Source organism: Otolemur garnettii, unplaced genomic scaffold (assembly GCF_000181295.1).
Source record: "Otolemur garnettii isolate 467f Iridium unplaced genomic scaffold, OtoGar3 scaffold00087, whole genome shotgun sequence".
Classification (NCBI taxonomy): Eukaryota; Metazoa; Chordata; class Mammalia; order Primates; family Galagidae; genus Otolemur; species Otolemur garnettii.
Window position 1 is genome coordinate 4,055,539 of NW_003852482.1, and position 24,556 is coordinate 4,080,094.

General features: G+C 54.9%; 1 protein-coding gene across 2 annotated transcripts in view; it reads left to right on the forward strand.

The window, feature by feature from the left end:
- Positions 1–24,556, forward strand: part of OLFM1 (olfactomedin 1) — a 38,930-nt gene that overhangs the window by 12,243 nt on the left and 2,131 nt on the right. Inside the window, exons 1-5 of one of the 2 annotated variants that reach the window (XM_003794865.1) lie at positions 8–183; positions 2,080–2,229; positions 6,792–6,947; positions 8,877–9,096; positions 16,500–16,606. In XM_003794865.1, coding sequence (XP_003794913.1) covers positions 34–183; positions 2,080–2,229; positions 6,792–6,947; positions 8,877–9,096; positions 16,500–16,606 — 783 coding nt within the window. In that variant the 5' untranslated portion in view covers positions 8–33. Of the gene's footprint in view, positions 1–7; positions 184–2,079; positions 2,230–6,791; positions 6,948–8,876; positions 9,097–16,499; positions 16,607–24,556 lie in introns of those variants that run through there. The other variant, XM_003794864.2, reaches the window with a different exon arrangement.

Below are 24,556 nucleotides of genomic sequence, written 5' to 3' on the forward strand. Positions count from 1 at the left end.
CGGGCGCGGGCGCTGGAGGCGACTCGAGGCGCGATGTCGGTGCCGCTGCTCAAGATCGGGGTTGTGCTGAGCACCATGGCCATGATCACCAACTGGATGTCCCAGACGCTGCCCTCGCTGGTGGGCCTCAACACCACCAAGCTCTCGGCGGCCAGCGGCGGGACGCTCGACCGCAGCACCGGCGTAAGTGCGCCGGCCGTCCGCCTGCGCGCGGCCGCCGCCTCCCCTCCTGCGTGCGAGCCCCGGGCCGGGCGGGCGCTGCGCGGGACTGAGTCGCCCTGGGCGGCGGTGGGAAGCCGGGCGCAAGGGCAGGGGGCGAGAGCTCGTTCCTCGGGCTGTTAGAGGTGACCGTGGCCCCCACGACTCCAGCCCAGGCCGTTTCATTCCCGCCACCGCGCCCCTGGGGCGGTGCTTCCTTTGCCCTGTCCCTTCGCTGCTGCGGGGCCAAGGGAGCCTGCCCAGGGGATCAGGGGCTTGGAGCCCTCATTCCCTGATCAATCCCTCCTTGAAAAGGTTGGGAGACTGAGGATGGGGACTTGGGGACTTGTCCAAGGTCACTCAGCAAGTACGGGGTGGAGCCGACGCTAGACCCCGATCTGGGCTGATGGAGCTAGAACTCCCAACCGCCCTAATTTGTAAAGCCAGACCCGGAGTCGCCGGGAGTGGGGCGGGTGGGGTTCGGAGCTGTGCCCTCCCCTGCGTTCCCATAGTCCCAAGGCGCCCTTCGCTCTCTATCCCCATAGGATGGGTTTGTCTGAGATCCCTTGGAGGACGGTGCAGGAGGGCTGGGGCCGGAGCCGTGCCCTGTGGCGGGTCCCCTTGCCTTTGCTTCTGCGCACCCCTTTCTCTGGGCCTAGAAATTGAAATAGCTTCTTCCCCTTTCTCACGCCGAGGGGGAGGAGGAGCGGTGGCCAGGGCTGCTCCTGGGCAGAGCTGACTTAGATGGCTGAAGCGGAGGCTGAGCCGAAACCACCATCCCAGGGCCTGCCTAGAAGGGCCCACACACAGGCCCCCAGGGAGGCACGCCTGGCCAGTCCCCCTGAACTGAAAGGGGAAGTGAAGGACATGATCCCTCTCCTGCTCCCAGGCTGCTGTTGAAGGCTGGGTGCTCCCCCTGCTGAGACCCTCCTTAGGGCCACTTCACCTGCTGGTTTCAAGAATTGCACAGCATTTCCTCCATAATGACTTTGTTCCCTCCCTCTGGGTCCTGAGCTTCTGGGGCTGGAAATGAATGAAATTAAATATATCACTACTATAGATTCCTCCCAACTTCTCCCTGTCACCATGCTAAAAATAGCAGGGAGGTGACCTGATGCCACTGGAGAGGAATGTGCTTGGAGACAGCGGGCAGGCTGTGGGGGCAGTGGAAGGGTGTGGGGCATATGGTCAGAGAGTCTTCGGGCTTGGCATCCACCCTGTGTACCTGACGGTCAGAGCTACCTAAGCCGGGCTGCAAGGTGAGACCAGCCACACACAGTTCTGGTTTCTTGGGTTTTGGGCAAACCTCAGTTGAGGATGACTTCTGCACAAAATGTCAGCAGCAATTTGGTGGGTGGGAGCCCTCGTGGAGTTGGAAGCCCAGTCTTTGCCAGGCTGGCAGCAGGAAGGTTGTGTGGCTTGTGGTCACTACAGCTGCAGGCTAATGAATAGGCTGCTGGATGTGGGGCTATTACAGCAGGTGCTTCATCTCTAAACGTGGGGGACAGCAGCCCAGGCTGGGCCGCACCCGCCACCCACTGGCCTCACGGCACGGATATCTTACTCAGCCAGCACTCTTGTGTTTGCTGGCTGCCCCTCCTGTCTGCCCGACATGGCAATTTGGTCAGATGCCAAAACTCCAAACACCCCTTGGGTCGCACTTGAATTTAAAGAAATTTAAAGAGTCATCCTCTCTGACTTCCTTCCAGCCCTGGGCACCCAAAACGGAGAGCTGCATTTCTTCCCTGCGGGTCAGACCGTTTCCTTGTGCCTTGCCCCTGGGGTTGGCTGTGAACAGGCTCCCTGGTTGTTATCTTGGATGCGCTTCCTACAGTCTCACTTTCTCCCCCTCCCTCTGCCTCCTCCCACATGCCCCTCCAGGTGCTGCCCACCAATCCTGAGGAGAGCTGGCAGGTGTACAGCTCCGCCCAGGACAGTGAAGGCAGGTGCATCTGCACAGTGGTCGCCCCCCAGCAGACCATGTGTTCACGGGATGCCCGCACGAAACAGCTGAGGCAGCTACTGGAGAAGGTGAGTCTGCACAGAGGGGGTGTGTGTGTGCGCGCGCGCCTGTGCTTGGCCAGCCAGTGGGGTCCATTCCAGCTCTTCCTTGGCCTGTCCTCACTTGAATTATTTGTGAATGAATGAGTGGAGGAGGGATAGATGGATGAGTGAATGAGACTCCTCCCAAGGATGACCAAGGAGGGGATGGATAGACCCACCTCCTGGTCACTGCAGGCTCCACAGATGACTCATGCATGCGTAGGAGGCGGGGTGCAGGGCTCCTCTGCCACCCAACACCATCTGAGTGGTGCTCTTAACCCACAGTCCAGTGGCTCAGAGCTATTGCTCTTAGGAGAGCTGCTGTGGAACCAATTCCTGGCCATCTGACTGTATGTGGTTGGGACCTGGCCAGTGGCTGGACAGGCATTCACCACCACAGAAGCCTTCCTGGCGGGAAGCAGGCCACACCGTCATCTTCAGAACCCACCTGGGGCAGCAATGTTTGGACCACATACACAGTTTGAGTCCATGATTTCACTTAATCTTCACAAGAACCATGGGAAGTTGGTGGGATTTTTCACTCCATTTCAGGAAGGGGAAATTTGTATCCCAAGAGGTGAACTGACTTGTCCCAAACAGCTAGTTAGCGGGGAGCTGGTACTCCAGCCCATGCGGCTGAGCTGACCACCTGGTTTGTCACCTCTGCTCGCCACTCAGATCAGTGTGCCTTCTCGTAACTGGTTCAGCTCACTAGCTTTCTGGCACATTTCACTCCAAGGACCCTGTTTGTTACTGTTAATCTAAGTGCTGGGGTCCCCTGGGAGTTAGTAAAGGAAGGAGGAGAAATGAGCGAGCCCTTCTTCTCCACCCAGCTCCTTCTCCAGGGAAAGGAGGCATTTGCATTTAGCACCTGTGGGAAGGAATCCTTCCCATCAGAGAGGAATGGAGTCACACCACACACACACATGCATACACGCGCACGCACACACACATTGACCAGTATGGCCAGTCTCATCCTAGATTTAGCCTAGGACTTTCCAAAATGAGTGTGTTAACTGAAGAGTGTGAGAGGAGGTCTGTGTGGAGTGGGGAGGCTTCTGTGACTCGGGGACAGGCCCCATGCTGTGAGGACAGTGCTGTTGCTGCCCTCCATGCTGGGCAGGTGGGAGCGGCTGGGTGGGAGGACGTCATCACCCCAGCTGGGATCAGCATGGCTCAGGTCAAACCCACTTCAATAAACCCTTACCTAGCTCTGGGCAAAACAGGTCTTCCATCTTGAGTAGGTTTCCCTAGTTGCAAAGGCCAAGGGTGGGCTGGAGATTACCGAGCTGTGCCAGGCACTGAAGATGCCAAGATACTGCCTCTTCCTGTGCCCCTGTTCCCTTAGTTTCCTGAGGTAGGAAGGAAGCCTGGTCCATAGAGCACCCTCACCTTCAGGGAATAGTGTTTGTTTTTTTTTCTGCCATCATTAGCCACCTGAGTAAATCATTTTAAGAGAATTAAAGTAAAATGCACTTAACAGATTCCACAAACATTTATTAACACTAAACTAGACCAGAGCCTAATTGAGCCTTTAATTATTCAGAATCATAGAGGAGAGAGGCAGCGCTTGGAGGGGCCTCGGGACCTCAGGGGCGGGCATAGGGTGGGGAAGAACAGGACAGGGGAAGGGGAGGACTGAGCCTTGGGAGGTGGCACTCGGTGGGAGGGCTGACAGTCGGGAAATGGATTCCAGAAAGCTCTGTGAGCCCCTGGGAATGCAGACCTCAGAACTTTCCTTTCTGCCTATGCGTGCCACAGCACTACTGCTTAAAAATTTAAAGCCCCATTTGATCCCGTGGCGGGCACTCTATTTTCGGAGGGCCTGAGCCGTTTCTGTGAGAGAGGGCTCTGCTTCTCAATGCACTTGGCTCTTTAAAGAGGGGCCAGGTTGTCCTTTTTTTCCCCTTCTCTTCTCTTCTCTCCCCTTTGGGAGGGGGTGGGGCAGGCACAAGACTGGACATGGGCCTCACTGGCAGAAGCAGGGAGCCAGCAAGCCCAGAAGTCACAGAGCACGTGTCCTGCCGCTGGGGTCGGGTCACAGTGAGCACATCCCAGCAGCTCAGTCTGGCTGCACCTTACAGCCCCCATGGTGAGACTGCAAAGGTCCTGAGCCTACGGCCCACCCACAGCCTCTGATTTTTGTTGGCCTGGGCATCGATCTAACTTGAAAGCTCCACCAATGGTCCTGACTCATAGCCAGAACCTGCAGGGACGGTGACAGGCGGGGCATGGCCTCTGCTCTCTAAAGCAGCACTTGGCTCTGAGCGGGAGCGTGTAGGCTTTGGAGTTGGCCCAGCCTTGACATGGCTGGCCTGGCCATGTGACAAAAAGCACGTTGCTTGGCTGTGCAAGCCTGTGTAATGTGGAACTCAAAGTAGTGTCCACCTTGTAGGGTTTTGTCAAGATCAGTGAGAGTGGTAACATCTCAGGCTCAGTACAAGGTAGCATTCAGTTGTCCTCTTAAGCCCAGGTGTGCCTTCTGCCATGACCGACTGCTGTCCTGGCTGCCACAGCAGGGATGACATGGGGTAGACTGTCATTCAGTAGCTCTGTGACCTTGAGTATGCCACTGGCTTCTCAGGGACACGCCCTGCAGGTGAGGGATGATGTGTGCTTGGAGGTAGGGGCTGCAGACTATGGCCTTCCTGAGTGTAGGGAGACAGGGCAAGCGATTGCCACCCCAGGCCCCCCATCAGGCCGAGGACTGCATGTCCCCGTGCCCTACACCTGGCCAGGGGTAGGAGAACTGTAGGGAATGAGTATTTAATTTAAGGATCCTGAATAGCTTGGTATCTTTAAAATTTGTTTTTTACATTTATGATCTAATCTTTAAAACTTGATAAAAGTGTTCTTTCTCTGGGGAACAAAAAGCCCATTGCACTGCATGTGGTCTCCTGACCAAAGCGTGGGCTCAGCAGCTTCTGGTCACATGTCAGCCTGGCTTCGCTCACGTGCACCAGATGTGCTGGGCTGTGTGTGGAGACTCCACACAGGCCCCTTTCTCCAGGAGTTGCCTGCCCAAAAAGTAGAGGGGAGAGGTATGGGGCTCACTCCTGTGCAGCTGTTGTGCCCACAGGGTGGTGGTGTTTCTGAATGGTATGGAGCCACTCTGGCTCGGCTCATCTAGGACGCCTCCCTGAAGGGGGTGGGATTTAGTCCGGGCCTCAAAGGATGCACAGTACAGACTTTCCAACTTTGTCTGAAAGAAGTGCTACAGTTATCAAAGTGACAGAATAAGACAGGTGAGGGGAAAGAGGAGACAAAGGCAGTGAAACATCGGAAGAGGGATCAGAGCGCGTCAACGTTGCCCCACCTTGTGTTTTCAAATTGAGATTTTAATATAAATTTCTGTGTTTGTTTCACATGGCAAGACAAAATGCCATGCGTTGTTAAGGGCTGAGGATAGCACCACTGGTCTTCCTCTTACTGAGAACCTTTTGGTTGCTGTCTCTTATTTTATTTTATTTATCTGCCGGGGTGGAGGATGCCCAGTAAGAGGTGGAAGCCACACTTCCATCTCGTCTCGTCACAGACCAAGCAAAGCTAAGCCTCATACGCAAATGATTTTGTTCCTGGAAGGGAGAGCATTTTCAAATGCAGCAAAAAACCAGAAAGGAAGATTTTCTGTCATGGAGGAATCTCCCTCCCTAGTAATTGGATTAGATTCTGAGAAAATGACCCAAACACCACTGCGGCAATCCTCTGCCTCACTCCACCTCCCCAATCCCTGAGTGCATTTGCGCAGAAGCACGAGCCAGTTTCCTGAAAATAAAATGCACTGGCAGGTGGCTGCACTAAAACTGTTTTTCTTTTAAGCTCTCTGGAATCCTGTTGAATATTAAAGTTCCATCTTGAGGCTACACTCAATTCAGATCTGCCTGTAAAGATGTAAAACAGCGATTCTTCATTTGCTGGGTGATTGATTCCTGACTCTGTGCTGGGAACGTACATGTTTGCAGAGCAGTCATCTCCCTATGATACCACCGGGTGTGATGGATAGCGCAGGAGATGGGGGGAAAAAAGCTTGATGCAGAGTCGGGCAGAGCGGTTCCCTGGTTCCTTCCTCCCGCACTTAAGCAATCAAACTGCTCAGCAAGGCACTCAATGAGATTTAGGGGAAGGAGGATTTATAACTGGGGGTGGGGCAGCCTAAGGAAGCTGCTCATCTCCATTGGTATTTATGCTTGCCTAGCTGATTTTATCCTGCAGTTTTAAGAGATTGGAAACAATGCTCCCCTCTTATAAAGAGATGGTCAGTTGCCCGAAGTCCCCTGCCTGGACCTGCGCCCAGTGAGGAGCCTGGGGCTCTTGCCCCCCTGCCTGCATGCCTGATTATAAGAGCACGTTCTGGAAGACCTCGGAGGAAATGTTTACTGAACCAGTTTGCTCTGCTTAGGGAATACCTGTCCTAACAGTCCTCAGTCCTGGTGATGGGCCGCTTCAGTGTGGTGGCTGTGTTGGAGAGGTCCCTGTCGGGTGTGTGCGGGAAAATAAGATCATCTGGCACCTACTGCAGCTCTTCCCTTGACCTGTTGCCCTTTTGACAGGTGCAAAACATGTCTCAATCCATAGAGGTGTTGGACAGGCGGACCCAGAGAGACTTGCAGTACGTGGAGAAGATGGAGAACCAAATGAAAGGACTGGAGTCCAAGTTCAAGCAGGTGGAAGAGAGCCATAAGCAACACCTGGCCAGGCAGTTCAAGGTATGTAGGCTCCTCTGCCGCCCAGGGCTTGCTTCCTTGTCTCTGTAGAAATAGTCACTTGGGGCCAGGAGGAGCAGGGCAAAGATTGCTCTGTGCCTTGCATGGACGGCGGCCCTGGAAGTAGAGAGGCAGCCGCCCTGGCCCTGGTTTGGCACAAGACACCTTGAATGGGGTGGCCCGGGCAGCAGTCTCAGCGTGTACGAGTTCCCCAAGCCCCCGCCAGTCTGGCTCAGAAGCCAGGGTCCCAGACCTGCGCCTCTCTAGCCAAGTCGAATATTAGCTGGGAAGGGACATTATTATTGGCCCTTGTCATTCCACAGCTGCTGCAGGTAAATCACATTAGCCAAGGATTAGCTTAATTGATTAGAGCCATTTCTGAGCAGGGATCTCGCAGGGCAATTTTTCACATCTGACCTAATCTAGCTATGACAGGGCACTTCGGTAGACTTGCAGGGAAAAAGAGAGAGACACCAACCTCTGTGTCCCTCGTGGTAAGTGTTCCACTTCCCTAGCTAACTCTGGACACTAAAACCTGAGTTTGTTTGACCTAAAATTATATATACATATGTACAAATATGTATATATATATATATATATATAGACAGTTGACTCGGTTTCAAAACGATTAGACTGAGAAATTATATGTCACCTTAATTAAGGTATACATGCATTTTAATTAGAAATGAAGCCCCGATGTAAATGAGCAGGTCAAGTCACACAGCCCCACTTGACAGAAAACTGCTGATGTGTGCTCTCTCTGTCTTCCTGTCCTTTTATGCTAATGCTTTTCTTTGATGTGCCTCCCTGCATGAAGCAAGAACTAATTCTCTTTTGAAAATGATACAGTAAATAGACGAAATGGCGAGCTAATGAAGTTGCAAATCTGTAGTATAAATAAAATAATAGCGGACCTGATCCCGTGGAGGGGATATGAGCTGAGTGTTCTCGTCGGAGACAGGCAGGCATCTTGTCCCTGCCTCCGACGAGTCATCAAGAACTATCTCGGAGAGAGATTCTGGCCCGTCTGACCACAAGAGCTTGTGCCTCTCCTCGAAGAGCCAGCGTTCCCATCTGTGTGGTCAACAGGCTCCTTCCTCTAAGATGGGGCAAGGCGGCTATGTTTGCAGGCATTGTCCACACAGGTGTCTCCGACTTCCAAAATCCGAGACACTGTGGCTCTTGAGGAAGAGGGGCAAGCCCTTGCCTTTGATCATGCTTTAATTTCATTAAAAAACTCCAACAGAAATTGTTTTCAGGAAACTTAAATAACTGTTAAAGCAGTTCATTTCGACTAACTCTAGCATTAAAGTGTGATTTTTTGGGGATAAGTGATCATGCAAATATTTGTTTATTAATGGCTATCTGTTTAAGGCAGGTTAGTGAGCTAGTTGTTCAACAGTATTTCATTTTCTTGCTTGCAGGGCTAACTTTAAAGAGTTTTTTCAATGCTGCAGTGACTGAAGAGGCAGTCCACTCCCATGTAACCCCGAGAGAGAGCCAGAGAGCTTTTTGCACCATGCATTTTTACTATCATTTTCCCATACTTAGCACCATGTCACTGAGGAGCCTTGAACACAACCAGGACCCTCCTTTGCATGCGACCGTAGATGCATTTCATGAATAGTTTGAACCCTCGTCAATGCATTTTTTGAAAAAGAAAGAAAAAAAAAAGAACTTTGTGTATGTGACTCAAAGCATGTAACCTTAAGATGTTGCATTCTAAACTGACAATAAAGACCTTTCCCAAATATGCTGGTGTTCTGAGGACTGTTTAATATGTTCTTCTAACTCCTTTGGACCAGAATAAATAAAACTGTGAATAAAGCAGGAGTACGTACGTTTTCCCTCACCTAGGGAGAAGCCAGGCCAAGGTAGGGTGTCAGAGTTCTTGCACGCATCGCACTGAACCAGCTTATTTTAACCTTGCAGGCGATAAAAGCGAAAATGGATGAACTTAGGCCTTTGATACCTGTGTTGGAAGAGTACAAGGCCGATGCCAAATTGGTATTGCAGTTTAAAGAGGAGGTCCAGAATCTGACGTCAGTGCTTAACGAGCTGCAAGAGGAAATTGGCGCCTATGACTACGATGAACTTCAGAGCAGAGTGTCCAATCTTGAAGAAAGGCTCCGTGCATGCATGCAAAAACTAGGTAGGCCCAGAACCCTGCGGGGACGTGGCTCTGCACTGGCCACCTCCTGCACACAAACAGGTGTAGGGAGTGGTGCTGAAGTGGACAGCGCCCGCCTGGCTTCAGGGAGGTGATGGCTGGATTAGGGCACCCGGGTAGGGCAGGGCTACCTTGAGAGAAGGTGAAGGAGGTGGAGGCGTGGAGGCAGCGCCGTCCTAGGGCATTGCTCATCACCAGGTGCTGCGCGGAGGCCGGTTCTCAGACCCATCGAGTTGCACATCTGGACGAAACAGGATGATAGATGTTGCATACCAGCTGGTGGACAAAAGTGCGTGCGTTTGTGTTTGTGTGTGTATGTGTGTGCGTAGACACAAGTTTAATACGGCTGCAAATGTACATCTCAGATTCCTCTAGGTTGAGAACAAGGACTGATCAAGTGCCTTAGAATATTGAATCCTGCATAGTTTGAATAAAAAAAATAACAGTCACATCACAGTAGATTTGCCCTTTACAGCAAGAGAGGAAGGAAACCCCTCAAACAGCCTAGAAGGGGAGGATCCTGGGAGCAGATCAGCTCCTTACCCAGACTTATGTTTGCTAAGAAAGACCCCCAGGGTGGGGCGCCCTGTCTGGATTCTTATTCGTGAGGGATCACCCGTTTACCTTGTCAGCCTTCCAGCTAATTACTGCAGCAAATCTTAATGTGTCAGTGTTTTAATCCCCTTTTGAATACACATTTCAAATCCCGTTTTTAGGTTTCTTAAATAAATATTAACCGTCCCTCCTCACCAACTTTTTTAGCACAAAGGTTGCAGATTTTCATATTGTATTCTTAGAGCAAGTTTGCCTTCTCCAGGTGTTTCCCTCGGGCTTTGTCTGATGTTCTCACTTGCTCTCTTTTTATTCCCCTCCCAACTCACCCTCACTCATCCTCACACACTCTCCCACTGCGTTAGTGCACACTTAAAACACCTGGAAAGAACAAACGCTTTAAAAGCTCTCCAGGTCGTTAGGCAGGTGAAGGAGAGAATATTCAGGGGGAAAGAAACTAGAGTCTTCTGCTCTGACAGATTCCCCTTTCTTGATGGTTTGCAGAAGCCATCCCAGCCATCCTCAGTCAAGGCGTAAAGTCTTAAGTTCCTAAAGCAGGGCAGTGAGGCATGTCGGGGGTCAGAGGAAACCCTTGTTCCTCTTGGTGCGTACATGCTGGCTGTGTCCCGAGGGAGGCTGCCGGCTGCACCCTCCCAGTGCTGTGCTCCGCGGTGCCCGAGCCCCCCGGTGTGGCCGAGGCTGGCTGCCTCAGACAACCCACCAGGCATCGGGCTTCACGGTCTCTACCACCTCTTCCCATTTTGACTTGCTGGAGTTGGTGTGAGTGTCGAAATGGTTGTGGGGCTGTATTAGTGGTTACAGAGCTATAGGAGTCTTTCTGCTGGGGACAGTCTCTACCATCAGCTCTTCAAACTCCCCCACTTTCAGCGATTGCCCTCAGCCTCTGAAGACCCCCGTGGTGTGGTTAGTTGTGTCGTTTTTCTGTTCCCCACAAGCGGTGTCTTCCTCCCTGGTATACACAATGGGTATACCAAAGAGAAACCGAGAGAAAAACCTCCCCATTTTCCAATCAAGGAATCAAGGGAACAAAATGGAAACGTGGGATAGAACATCGCACGTGGTAAGAGGCCTGCCCCTCCCGGCGAGCCGGCCTTCCCATCTGTGCGGCCTATTTTTAGTAGCTGGGTGAGTTTACCTTATGGCTTCAGATCCCGAGTTTTTCACACGGTTACCCTTGGGCTGCTAACACCATTGATTTCGGAGTAAAGAGAGGAGAGGGTAAACGGGCCCCCAGAGGCCCTGTTTTTCCCCTACCCGTGGAGCACAGCTGCCTGGTCTCACCCCTGCATTTAATTCTTTCCTCAAAAGGGCTGTGGCACGTAGGCAGAGCGCTGACTCAGAGGGTCTGCAGCTGGGGCCCAGGCCTCTGCACGCAGCCAGCTCCAGGCTGATTCTGACGCACAACAAACTGTGCACCCCCTGGCTGGGGGAGGCAGCTTGGAAGTAGTGTGCCACTCGATAGCTGTGCACCTCTCCCCAGGCATTGATCTTCTCTTGTTTCAGCTGCTTCCTCATCTGTAAACAGTGCAGGACATCCCTGGGCCCCGGGGTAACTCATGGAATGATAATTCACAGAAGTTATTCATGTCCCAGGCTTAACACGGTGCCTGGCACAGAGAGGGTGAGCGGTAGGTGGGCAGGTGGACAGAGAGGTGGAGGGTGGAGGTAGACCATTGTGACTGAGCAGCGGAGAGGCAGCTGGACAGCTGATGGATTGACAGATGCTAGACAGACAGGTAGATCTGGCCACTGCTGCTCTTTCTTCTCCCTTGGCTAAGCCTTTCGTTCAAGCTCAATAACTGAAGGGCCAAATCAATATCCAGTAGCTGCTAAATTTAGCTTCACTTTAGCCTTGCAAGGAGACACCCATCTCAGGACTGTCCTAGCAACCAGGTTCCTTGCAGGGAGGTTGCTGTGTCCTGTGGAGCCACCTGCTGCTGGTTGTCCTCGTGAGGGATAGGACTTCTGTGAGACGTAGCGTCCCCGTGGCTGGAGGTTTCCTCCCTCGCCTTGACTGTGTGGCTCCTTGGTGTGCCTGCCACACTTGCTGGTGTGAGGTCTGATTGTTCCTTGGTCTGGTGAACAGGGTCTCTGCTCTCTTCCTGGGGTGATAGAGGACAGGGTGTCCCTACAGCTCTCCGAAAGTCACTTGATGCCCCTCTGTGTTGCCATCTTTTCCAAGTTGCTGTTGCTGACAGTTCCTGACCCCAGAACATGTGCAGAAACCAGCAGACAGGCAAGGCAAGGACCCGGGTCCCACCGCTTCCCAGGGGCATTTCTGAAGATCCCTCTCTCAGTGGGATTAGGTTTTCCCTAATTTCCCAGCCAGAAACTGAACCTGAAACTCTCATTTCTAGAACTGGAGCCAGTGTCTGTCGGGCATTTCGGGAGAGAAGCAGTTGCTGAGGGTCTCCCTGCAGCAAGCCTTGTTGGCAGGCAGGGGGGAGGCGGTGCTGCCCAGACACCTGGTCCCCGTCACCCCTGTCCTGGGGTGTGGACTCTCTCTATGGAGACACTGCAGAGTCACCTGCTCCAGCAGCTAAGCTGAGTGAATCCAGAAACGTCAGAGCCGCTGCAGAGCATTCCTCACGCCACTGACTCACCAGGCCTGTGACTCACCAGGCCTCAGTGGTCCCCTCTGTGTACGAGGGCCTGGCTGAGTTTGAAGATGTCTCTGAGTTACACTAGGCTGGTGCTCTGGCACTAAAGGCTTCCTTAGTCTCTTTTCTTTAAAAGACTGAGAAAGAAGCCCCCAGATCCTCGTAAGCACAGGGACAGCCTTGGCTCCAGGGCCACCGGGGGTCTTTTAGCTTCACTGAGAACACACCTTGATCCAGCCTGCCGGCTCCAGCTCACAAAGGCCCTGCCAGCCGATGGGAGCTGGGCCCACCCCAGTGTCCATGTTAGTGAAAGTCCAGTTACAGGCTCCTGTCCCAGGTTGGTGATGTCAGGGCATGGTGCTTCTCGTGCCACGTCCTCCACTCTCTCTCTCGAGGCAGACAAGTCTGAAGTGTCCTTGTTCCCTCACCCTTGAGATGTTAGGAAGGGTCCCCAGGTGGTGAGGCTGGCCCTGTCCTACCATGTGCCCTGAGTGGCATAGGCAGTGAGCCATTGGCAAGAGCACTGGGCAAAGCAGTACGCAGGCAGGTGCGCTCAGAGACAAGAGTCCCGTCCTTGTGGGGGATGCTCAGTCTGAAGCAGAGTCCGCGGGGACGGTAGGGGGAGGAAAGGGACCCACGTCTAAAGTGAGCACTGACTTCCGGCGGGTGCAGGTCGGGCTAGGCCTTCTTGCTGGGTTCCTTCAAGGAAGTTTTCAGTTGTGTGTGTGAGAGGTCTGAGCCCTGCCCTGCCCCCACCCGTGTAGGAGGTGGAAGGGGCAGGTGCCCACAAGGACCCTTCCTTCACAGCCACCTGCCCTGCCCGGGGTCTGGGGAGGCTGCTTGCTTCCCTGCTTATTTCCTGGACATCGTCGGCCCCAGCTCTGGGTTTTGCAACCTTCTTCCAGCTCAATGTCTCCCAGGTTTTACAGGATAAAAGCTGGACCTGACGGGGATAGGCCTAGTGGCTGGGTAGCAGGCCAGGGACCTAGTCTGCCTGCCTGGTCTCTGAGGCTGCCCAGAGACCCCTCTGTCTCTCGGCCAGAGTTCTGTGGTGGGCGCCTCCCAGGCCTGTTGCCCGGGTCGCCCAGGCTGTGGTTCAGATGCAGCCTCCTCCTAGGAGTGGTGAGAAGCAGACTGAACTGTCCTCAGGCATCAGCTTGTCCAAGCTTCCAACCTTGAAAAGTAAAAGGAAGCCTGCCTCCTGAGCCCCGTCCAGACCCTCAGGGCAACCAGGCCCTCCCTACTCAGCTTCCTCTGAGCTGGACCTGAAGCCTGGCCAGCCCTGTCGCCTCCGCTCCTGTCCCCTCCTGCTCATCCTGAGTGCTCGTGACTGGGAGGGACACGACACGCTCCTGAGCTGGATGTGCCAAGATTCCGCCGAGCTCTGCCGTGGGCTTTTTTAGAACCTGTCAGCTCCCGAGGTCTTGGCAGAACCGGTCAGGATGAGGAACCAAAAATAACTCCCTGCCTCAGGAGGGCGGTGCCTGAGGCCGAGGTGCACCAGGGTGAGGGAGCATGACGCCCGGAGGTCAGACTCCAGGACTGCTGCCCGGGGGAGGTCGGCTCTGGGGACATCACTAAGGATGCCACCCTCTGTCCTGCACCCTCTGACAGCCACCCTCTGTCCCCAGCTGAACCCACCAGTGATGGCCACTGCTGACCTCGAGCAGCACTGTTTGGGAAGCACCCTGTTCGTTAGCTGCCGCCTCCCTGCGGCCCTCCGAGGGTCACTGTTACCACTGTCCCTGCACGGGCTAGTAGAGGAACACACAGCCTCCCCAGGACAGGCAGCCACATCCTGCCATACCTTCCTCTGGGACAGAGAGTGGAGCCTCACACTTAGGATTTTCTAAGAGATGAGACATTCACTCATCTGGTGCAAATCCCCAGGCTGACAGTTGGGGAGATGGGGTGTGTTTAGCAGGACAGGCTGGGTGGGGTGCAGGAGGACCCTCTGTAGGGAAGAGGCATCCTTGGGTGAAGGCGGCAGGGCAGAGATGCGGATGCTGCTCCCAGTGGCGGGGTCGCTGGAGCACAGATGTGGGGCCGTCTGAGAGTAACGAGGGGGCGAGTGTCTGGTCTCCTTCACGGTAGTCATCCCACCAGCAGGGCCCGCTTTGGGTGTGAGGCAGCGTCGTGGAAGACCCGTGTGCTGACTGAGGACCGTGAAATGGCCGGACTGTGGTAGAAACCACCAGGCTCTCCCCCAAGGCCCCAAACCATGATACCCATTGGGGTGAGGCTCCAGGCCACTAACAAAGCCATAGAGGCAGGGAGACTTTCCACAGGAAGTCACAGTGCGAGACGCTGCCTGGGTGGGTGCTGGCTTCTCCCGTTCCCACCCAGTTCAGGGGGTCTCCTGGGTAGCCGGGCCCCCAGGCCAATAGGAGCAAAGGAAGACATAGCTGGCAGGCCCACTGGAGTCTGGCCCTGGGCCCCTGCTCCCTGTCCTCCAGATGAAGCTCTTGCAAATCCCCAGCCCAACCCTGAGAGGCATATGGGGTGGAGGGCTAGTCAGGGATCCCTGGAACAGGAATCTCCCACAAGGCTTCCCAGACTCACCACCTGCTCTTACTTGGTCAACATAGATGCTGGCTTACCCGGGCCATCAGCTCTCTGTCCAGATCCCCTCACCCCACCACTTCTCCTACAGGTGAGGCACGAGTATCAGTGCCAGGCAAACCTGCCTTGTGTCCAGCAAGGACCCTGACACCCTGTGTCACCTGGCCCAGCTGCTGGGAGGCCTCGAGCTGTGAGGGGATGATATTTATGCAGAAATCACATGATTCCTCCTGGCTATGGGGTCAGGAAAAATACCTGGGGAGGGGTTCGGGGTGAGGAAGTGTTTGTGGTGTTCCTGTTTCCAATCTGGGCAGAGGCGGCAGCCTTGGAGCTGGAGCCTTGGAGCAGGGCGGCCAGGCTTCGTGGGAACTTGGGTGCAGACTTGGTCTTTTCCTGCTTGTGGTGGGGTCCTAACCACTCAAAGCCTCCTTTTTCCCTGGTGCACAGTCTCCTGCTGACACAGAGGAAGGAGGCAGGCGGGCTCTGGGCTGGGGCCAAGAGGTGCCATCATGCCAGTCTAGTGTGATGCTGCCAGTGGGCACATCTATGGCTTCCAGTTGGGGGAGAGTGGGGGGACACTGTCCCCAGTGCCGGCTTCCCAAGCCTAATCCTAGCTCATCATGGTCCCTGGGTTAAGTCACTGACAATCTTCATGAGCACCTGGATTTTCTCTGAACTTTGCAGACTGCTGTGTACACATGCTGACATGGTGCGGCACCGCCTCAGGGCACTGCAGTCTGGACAGGCAGGGAGGCCTCTAATTGGCTGTCCTTCAGAGAAGCCCCCCACGGGCCACCTCAGGTTTCCAGGGAATCAGGAGCATTTTGCCCTGTGGAGATCAGCTAAGGCTCAGGTGTCCCAGAAGAGTTACACCGCTGTGTAGACAGGCCGGCTTCCGGGAGTGGTGGGCGCCGGCTCTGGGGCTCCAGCTGCAGCCCTGCCTGGACGGCGGGGTGGCCCTGAGCATCTGCTTTACCGGCTTCCCTGCCATTTTTAAGCCTGGGGGCTCCTTCTCCAGGTTGCAGAGACCGTCTCACCTCTGCAGGGAACGTCCTCAGGCGCGTCAGCAGGAAGGCCACTGGGGCCCTTCTCTGGGGTCAGTTCCAAGGGACAGAGGCTGCACGGGGAGCTGTGTGGGGCACCTGGGCTCTGGGCAGTGTCCCATGTGCTGGCTGGAGCATTGTTGCCACTCTGTGGGTGAACCCTGCCTTGGGACAGCCTCATGCTGCGCCCACCTCTGGGCCTGCCCAGGGCCATGGCAGTCTTCTAACAGCTCCTGCTGTGCCCATCTCCTAGAGGAGGAAACTGAGTCTTGCTGAGGCTGACCCCCCTCCCAGAGGTGCCACTCTGGCACCCCCGTCCCCAGGCCCCTCAGGCAGCATCTTCCCAGAGGGCTGTGGCCCAAGGTGGCCCACCTCTCTCTTCCCCACCTTCTAGCCTGTTGCTCTATTTGAGGAGGGGGTGTGCTCTGGCCTCTGGGGCCAGGGGTGATGTCTGTGCAGTGAAGGGCACCAGCAGCTGCTTCATAGCCTCCCAAACCCAGAAGACCGGAGGAAGAAGTGCCCGCATGCTCCCGGGGGCAGCTGGGGGGGCACCTGCCACGGGCCGAGACCTCTCTCTCCTCTGTGACCTGTGTGCACTCTCTTCCAGCCTGTGGGAAGTTGACTGGCATAAGTGACCCCGTGACGGTCAAGACCTCTGGCTCAAGGTTCGGGTCCTGGATGACAGACCCTCTGGCCCCAGAAGGTGATAACCGGGTGAGTGTCCCTCTTTCTTGTTTGGACGGGGTGCTCTTGTACCTGTGGCAGCTGTGCCCACTTGCCAGGTGAACCCCTCCAGGGGCTTGTAGCTCCTGGGGAGACTTGGGGAGGGGCCCTGTGCTGACTCAGAAATGTGAGGATGACCGTGGCAGACGATGGAGCCTGTGGGCCCCTGGGAGGCCCCTGCCCCCACACACTCTGCCTTTGTGGGCCAGACGGGCCGGTGCCCTCCTGTTCCCACATGTTCTGCTTTCATGGGCCAGGCAGGCCGGTGCCCTGAGCTTATCTCTCTCCTGCTAGACTTTCCCGCCCTGGCCTCTGCTTTAGGAAGAGAGTACATCAGGCCTTTCCTGCTTTAATGACGTCTCATTTGTATCTCATTTGCCATTCCTTTCATGGCTGATAGGAACTCGTGTTCCTTTTTGATTTAGGAAAGAGGCCATGTTCTTTTTTCCAAGGCTTTTCCCCCCTGGGTAAAACCTCAGAAAAGGAGAGAGAAACAAGCACATTTGCCTTGATCCGGGGCCTGGGTTTTATTGCTCAAGCCCTTTTGAGAAATGGGCTGAGAGGGTTTGGCACCTGGCCCAGCTCTGCCACCGCACCCCAGGCACCACCCAGCACCTTGGACAGCGCTGGTCATGGCTTCCTGCAGAGGGACAACCTCTGAGACTCCTGGTGGAGGGAGAAGCTCTCTGGACTTGATTATCCTTTGGCAATTTTCAAACATGACCTTTGGCTGCCAGAGTGGGCAGCCCAGTAGTCTGGGACGCTTCTCACCCAGCCCACTTTTCCTTCAGAGGTTTACAGGACCCTTAGAAAGTAAACCCTCTAGAAAACCTCAACCCATCCCGAGGACTGATTGAGAAGGGGGCTAAGAGTCTAAGCTTTACCTGGACCCTTTGGGCCCCCTCACCATCTTCAGCATTTCCACACAACATGGCCCGTGCTTCCAGCACAGCCCCATTCTGGGAGGATGAGCCAGTGAAGCCAGGACTAAGGGCTTCCTAGAGCTTGCTGCGCTGTCTGGGTCCACCAACGGCCGTGAGGGTAGCTCCCCTCTCCCTCCCACAAGTGGGCCAGCTGTGTCCCAAGCCCTCTCCCCACCTGGAGAGGCTGGCTAAACCACAGACCTGGGATCCTATTGGGGTCAGATATTTGCTGGGGAGAAAGTTGTTTTTGTCTTGTTTTTTTTATTGTATCAGCTGATGTTTGGAAGTTTTCTGATAATTTAATGGGCTGTTGGTCTGCTATTCTTATCTTACACATTTCACTTGGAAAAGCCCACCACTGTTTGGAGTTCAATTAGGTACTTCCTCTTGCCACAGATGATGATGATGATAATATTGAAATAAAAACAGGCCAGCTGCGGTGGCTCACGGCTGTAAGCCCAACACTCTGGGAGGTCGAGGTGAGAGGATCGTTTGAGGTCAGGAGTTTGAGACGAGCCTGAGCAGGAGTGAAACCTTGTCTCTATCAAAAATAGGAAAAGTTAGCCAGGTGTGATGGTGGGTGCCTGTAGTCCCAGCTACAAGGGAGACTGAGGCAGGAGGATGACTTGACCCTAGATTTTGAGGTTGCTGTGAGCTGTGATGATGTCACTGCGTTCTTCCTGGGGCAATGGAATGAGACTGTGTCTCAGAAAAGAACGAAGAGGAGGGGAGTGAAGGAGGAGAGGGAAGGAAGGGAAGAAAGGAGAAAGGGAGAGAGAGAGGAAGGGAGGGAGGGAGGGAGGGAGGGCACTTAGAAAGCAAGGCCTACGTCCCAGGGAGGGAAGAAAGAAAGAGGAGAGAGCCAGACAGCCAGCCCAGGATGGTGACAGCAGACACGTGGAGAGCAGGCCATGTGTGCCAGGCGCTGTTCTGGGCACTGTGTGCGTGCATAGTAACTCCATTCTCGTCAGAGAAGGCTGCAGAGCCACAGCAGCCGCACTGCCTGCCCTTCCTGGTCTGTCCCCCAGCAACCCCACCATTGAGATCATCCTCTCTGCTCTGTTGATGAGGAGATGAGCTGTTCTCACCCTCAGGGCTGTGCGCTGTGTGCAAGGTCTCAGGAGAGGCTGGGCCAAGCTGAGTCTCTTCCCATCCCCGACACCTTGCCCGCCCCACTCCGCAGAGCAGGAGAACCACCCGGCCGACCCAGCAGGCTGAGCTGGAGTCTGTGGGCAGGAACCTATTGCCTCTCCCCCACGTTGGGGGCATCTGTCCATCCCTGACACCTCAGGTCTGCGTCTTGGCCTCCGCTTTGCCCTCCGTCTCCTGTGTCATGAGTGCGCTGGTCACACCGTCTTCAGATACCAAGGATCTGGGGCTCCTCAAGCCCAGCTATTTGCTCCTCACAGTGCAGCAAGGGTGCAGGCTCGTGAGGCTGTCGTGCAGCTGATGGATGCTTTTGATAATTAGACAGCTATTTTCCGCTTGATGACTAGATCGCCCTCCAGGAAAGGAGGTGCTGCTGGTGGGCGGAGCATGCAGGAGTGTGGGGAAGAGGCCTTCCTGGGGAGCTGGCAGCTTAGGAGGGGATACAGTGGAGCTGGGGCTGGCAGAGGAGGCCTGGGGTGCCCTCTCTGATCACCTGGGCTGTGGCCACTCTGGCCCGGCGCTCAGCACAGCCACCTCTGACCCCCAGTGTGCTAAATGACGCGTCCCCAAGTCCTGCCATTGATCTGCACCAGCAATGGTTTGTTTTGTTTTGATCTTTTCCAATCTCCCATTCGATTTTGATCACACACACGCAGGAGACCAATAACTCACTCCAAAAAAAAAACAAGGAAATCAATGTCAGCCTCAGCAGAGGGTGCCATGCTGGGCATTGCGTGGGGGTGTGACCACAGGCAGAGCAGAGAATTGCAGTGGGACTTCTGGGCAGAGGGCCAGCCTTGGTGGGTCCTGCCTCATTGAGGGACACCTGCAGAGGCCTTGTACTCATAAGACCCTGGGAGGCCCTGTCCTGAGCCAGCTTTCAGCATCTTGCTTTCTTTGGGCTGAACAAGGTTAGCTGGGGATGCTCAGTCCTTCCTTAAGTCACTTACTAAGCACCAACTATGTGCCCAGCAAGTCCTGACTGTGTGTATCAGCAGGGAGCTGCCCACATGTGTTCATGGCCCTGGGCCCCCATAGTCCCTTTTTTTCCCAAAGTTTTGGGGCCCGGACTGTCCATCCCATTAGGGTTGAAGGAGGAGAAAGCTTTGTGGGGCCTGGGCAAGCTCTAGCACTGACTCACATGTCCCCCTGCCAAGCTGGGCCTCACCCCTGAGGCCGTGTGGACTCTGGGACCCTGTCCCCCGACTCCAGGCTCACAGCCCAGCCTGCTCTGCCTGCTTCCACCACCAAAGCCTCAGGCCAGCTCATCTCAGCTATCAGAGGGGACCAGCGTTCCCCTTCTGCCAATCCTGGGAAGTTCATGTTCAAAGGGTGGTATAATTACCAAAGTAGTCATTTGACAGCTAGCAGTGAGCTTAGTTTGGTGTTTAAAAGTCTTTTCCCATCGTCTAAACAGTATCAAAGCCATCCAGATATTTTATCAGGATCCCACAGGGTCCTGAAAGTCAAATGACATTGTGGGTGCAGTCAGGGGTCAGCCCAGCTTATAAACACGAACATTCTTTCCAATCTTTTCTCTGGGAGAGAGATGTTTAGGGCCACCACTCTCTCTCCTCCTCCTCTCACTGTGGGGCCTCAGGCCAAAGCCATCAGCATCCCCCACATCCCTCTCTCCACCATTCAGCTAATGCCTCCCTTCGGGGTGTGTCTGCCAGCAGCTCAGCTCCTTGACGTTAGCAATTCTGTCAGGAGGACGTGTGACAGATGCTCGCCCGGCCAAAGGGAGGGAGGGGCACAGCCTGGCCTTAGTGACTGTGCCAAGGCCCTTTAAATAGCACCAGCCTCGGGCCTCCTGCGGGCTGCATCACACAAGTTTCCTAGGGTGGTGCCAGATTCAAGGCCAAGACACACGCCATCCCCCAGGTCTGCCCTGGACTGAGAGAGAGGGCCCTCTTCATGGAGAAGCAGAGGGACATATTGGGGACAACCCGGACAATCCCGTGTTCTCAGTAAACTCGGCCATCGCAGCTACAGTGCAGACAAGATGTGGGAGACCCAGTTCTCCCTCCACAGGGAGTCGTGGGGAGATGCCGTTCTTCCCGTGTGGGGAGCCGTGTGTGGCATTCTGTCTTGGAAAAGCCCTGTCCATGCCCTGAGAGGAGGCAGGCTGTGGGGGTGTCTCTTGCCTCCAAGCTGATGTGAGTGACCCTGGCCATGGGGACTCCCTCAGTCTCCGTGTAGGCCCTGAGGCCAGAAAGCTCCACTTGTGTCTCATTCAGCCGATCTCCTGATGCTCCCGGTAGCGAGGAGGCCTGCACCACCACGCTCAGAGTCCAGTGGCGGGGCACATGGGCCTGGGAGTCTGAGGGCTGTATTCATGTTCTGGGGTGGCAGTGACAGATTGCCACAGACTGGGGGCTTAAAACAACAAGAATTTCTTCCCTCCTCGTTCTGGAGGCTGTGCGGTCCCTGAAAGCTCTGGGGAAGGTGTCTCCTGCTCCTCTCCCAGGAGGGTCTGTGCAAGGGAGTAACAGGCTGGAGTGGGGGCTTCTGGAGGCTCCAGGTCCCCTTGGCTGCATCCACATCACTCTGGTTTCTGCCTCCATCTTCACGAGGCCTACTCCCTGCATCCCTACAGTCCCCCTTAAGGTCACTTGTCACTGGATTTAGGGCACACCCTAATCTAGGATGATCTTATGTTGAGATCCTAACTTAATCACATCTGCAAAGACCCTTCAAATCAGGTCTCATTTGCAAGTTCTAGGATGTGCATTTCCACTTGGGGGCCACTCTTCATTCCCCTGCAGGGTTGGCACCTACCTGCCTGGGGTCCAGGTGCTCAGGAAATGCCTCCCAAGGGGTGAGAGCGAGAGCTCAGGGCAGGGAGCTGGGCTCAGGGCATGGGGACAGCTGGTGCAGGGCAGAGGCACATGACAGAAGTGTCCAGGACCACAAGCCTTGTTCTGGCAGAGCAGGGCAGGGGGTAGCTGTGCAGGCAGCAGAGTGTGGACTGAGGAGCCAGGAGGGTCTGTGCAAGGGAGTAACAGGCTGGAGTGGGGGCTTCAGGAGGTTCACACCGGCCACAACAGAGCCATGGGGGCCAGGTAGGAAGCAAAGGACAGAACTGAGTGAGGCAGCCAGAACCGGGCCCTGCACGGGGATCAGTCATGTTCACCTGGGAACAGCTCCTTTGAGAGCGGCAGGTATGGCTGCTGAGCCGCTAACACAGGAGGCAGGGGAAAGCCCCCCGGTCCCACCCCTGTTCTAGGGAGGGAAAGCTGAGGCTGAGCAGGAATAGTAGATGCTCCCTGTGCCTATGAGTCTGCTTCCACTGGGGGGACATACAGACGTTTTTCACTCAAGACTGCCAGGGCCACCAAAAGCAGAAGGTGGACTTCCCCTGCATGCAGCCCAGGCCCAGGAAAGAGGTGTCCTCCCTTGTGGGAGCCACTAGCACCTGTAGGCAGGTGCTCTGTCTTCCTCATTTGCAGATCCGCCACTCGCATCTGAGGCCTCCAGGCCGAGCCATCAAACCCCACATCCACACCACAGTTGCGTCCCAGGGTTGGGGGGGGTAGGAAAAGAAGGAACGTGGGTGGAGCTCCCCTTAACCAGGCTGCACCCCACGTGCCAGGATGGGGTTTCATGTTGCTGGGACTCAGGCCTGGCTTTGCTGCCCCGGGAAGTAGGGAGGAAAAAGGACAGGTGGGCTGAGGAAAACTGGCCATTTATCCGGCAAGTCTGGAATAGCGTAAACGGCAGAGCATGGGGGCCAGGGCTTCTCAGCGTCACCCCACAGACATTTGAGACTGGATCAGTCTTTGCTGTTGGGGGCTGTCCTGCTTATTGTAGGATGCACAGCAGCAGCCCTGGCCTCTGCCCCTAGACGCCAGCAGCACACCTGGGCCCTCCCCAGTCATGACAACTCACATTGTCCAGATGTGAGCAGTGTCCCGTGGGCAGACTACCCCCGGTTGGGAGGCCCAGCCAGAACAAGACCTTCAAGCCCAGGGTCACTCCTTGGCTCTGTTGACTACAGAGCCACCAAACTTCCCTGGTCTGAGTTTTCTAGTCTAAAAGTGGGACAACAATAGCTCCCTGGTACATGGGCTCATGTGAGAATTAAAGGTCAAAGATGCTGCCAGCATCTATCCCAGCAGATGTCACGGGTGAAGGCATGTGAGTGCCCAAGCATCAGGCAGCTTGGTTCTGCTCTTGGCCTTTCCCTGGGTGCCCTTGGGTCTTATTAGAAAGAACTTGTTGATTCTTCCAGGAAGCCTGAGGGCCAACCAGTTCTCTGTGAAAGTCCACACTGTCTTCAGGGTCACCTCCCCTAGACAGAAAGAGCAGGCATTGATGGACTCGATCTGAGCCCTGGGCCTTGGGTACAGGGGAAGAAGACATTTCAGATGAGAAGGTCAGAGGGAATGAACTCAGGGGAAGAGCTGCCCTCTGGGAAACACAGGGTTCCTTATTCAGCGCCCCTTGGAGTTCTGACCCTGTGCTCCCCCTCTGCAGAGAATGGCTCTCCGTTGGGAAGAAGCTCAATGGGAGCATTTACACCATAGGAATTGGCAAACGTCCAGAGCAGCCTTCCCTGAGCCCCACCCCAGGCCCGAGAGCGAGGTGTTCTACACTGAGCCCTTGTACCAGTTTTCCCTCCCATCCTAAGTTACATTTTTAGAAAGTGTCATGTCCTGTGTTCAATTTGCCAGTGTACTAGAAGAAAAGGTGACTTAAAAATCCTTACTGATGCCATTGCTGCCCAGTTCTGCCCCCAGGAAGAAGGTGCTAGACCCTAGGGGCACAGGATGAATCACACTGGGATCCCACTCGCAGGGGCTCATTCTTGGGGAGGCTGCTGTGTGAACATATTCAAAAGCATTCTCCATACTGAGATGGGAGGGGTGTTTCCTTTGGGGGACAGGAGAGGGTTCAGGGAGGAATGTCATTTGAGCTGGGTCTCGAAAGAAGCCAGGGGCTCCCTGTCAGAAAAGACAGCAAAAAGCAGGGGCCAGGAGGGCAGCTTCCCAGAAATGCGATCCAGGAGGTTTCAGCACTTGTACCCCAGGACCGTTCCCAGTTCTAATCCGTGACCCATATCATAGGGGGCTGGTTCGTGGGAGGCTAAGGATAATAACACCGTCAGATGAGACCCAGCTAAAAAGTAAATCTCGTTAAGAACATAAAGCACATCTGCCTCTAAGTACCCGAGTGGATGTCTCGAAACGAGGTTATGATTTTTCTGTAATTTTTAGCACATGTATAATGCTGAGTTGGAAAGCTCCTGCATCCTTAATCTCTCCTGCAGCTACCCGAGCTCGGGATGGATAAAGCGGCTGTCTCGGTGTCAGCCTGGTGTGCGGGAGTGGCGTCTGCCTGCCAGATTGCCCTCTGTCTAACTCCATTGCTTTTTAATTCACTCCCATATTGGTTGAAAATGACTAGAGCATTTTGTACACCGTCTAGACACTTCTCAAGGCAGCTAACATTTAAGTGATCATCAGAAATCTCTTCCTCTGTAACTTGAACTTGGGCCACGGCCGGGTCTGTTCTCTTGGTTGATTTCAACAACCAGAGCCTTCCTCGAGGCCCAGGTTTTTTTAGAGAGGCACTTTCCTCCGGATTAGGCATGACAGTGAGTGATTACACGCATAGCATCCCAAATGCCGAGCTAATGATGTTCCTCCCGGCAGTCAGGATGGCTCTATTCGTGCTGCAGTGAGCGCCCGGCAGGAAGGAGGAGCCTCATGCAGTGTTCTGTTGGCATACGGGAGGTAGCCCTCTCTGGCAACCTTGAGGGACAGTCATGACCCCAGATAAGAGGTGACCGGTGCTGTGAGTGACTGCCCTTGTCCAGGGCCCAGGCAGCTGTGCTCTTTCCAATGCCCTCCTGTGAATGCTGGGT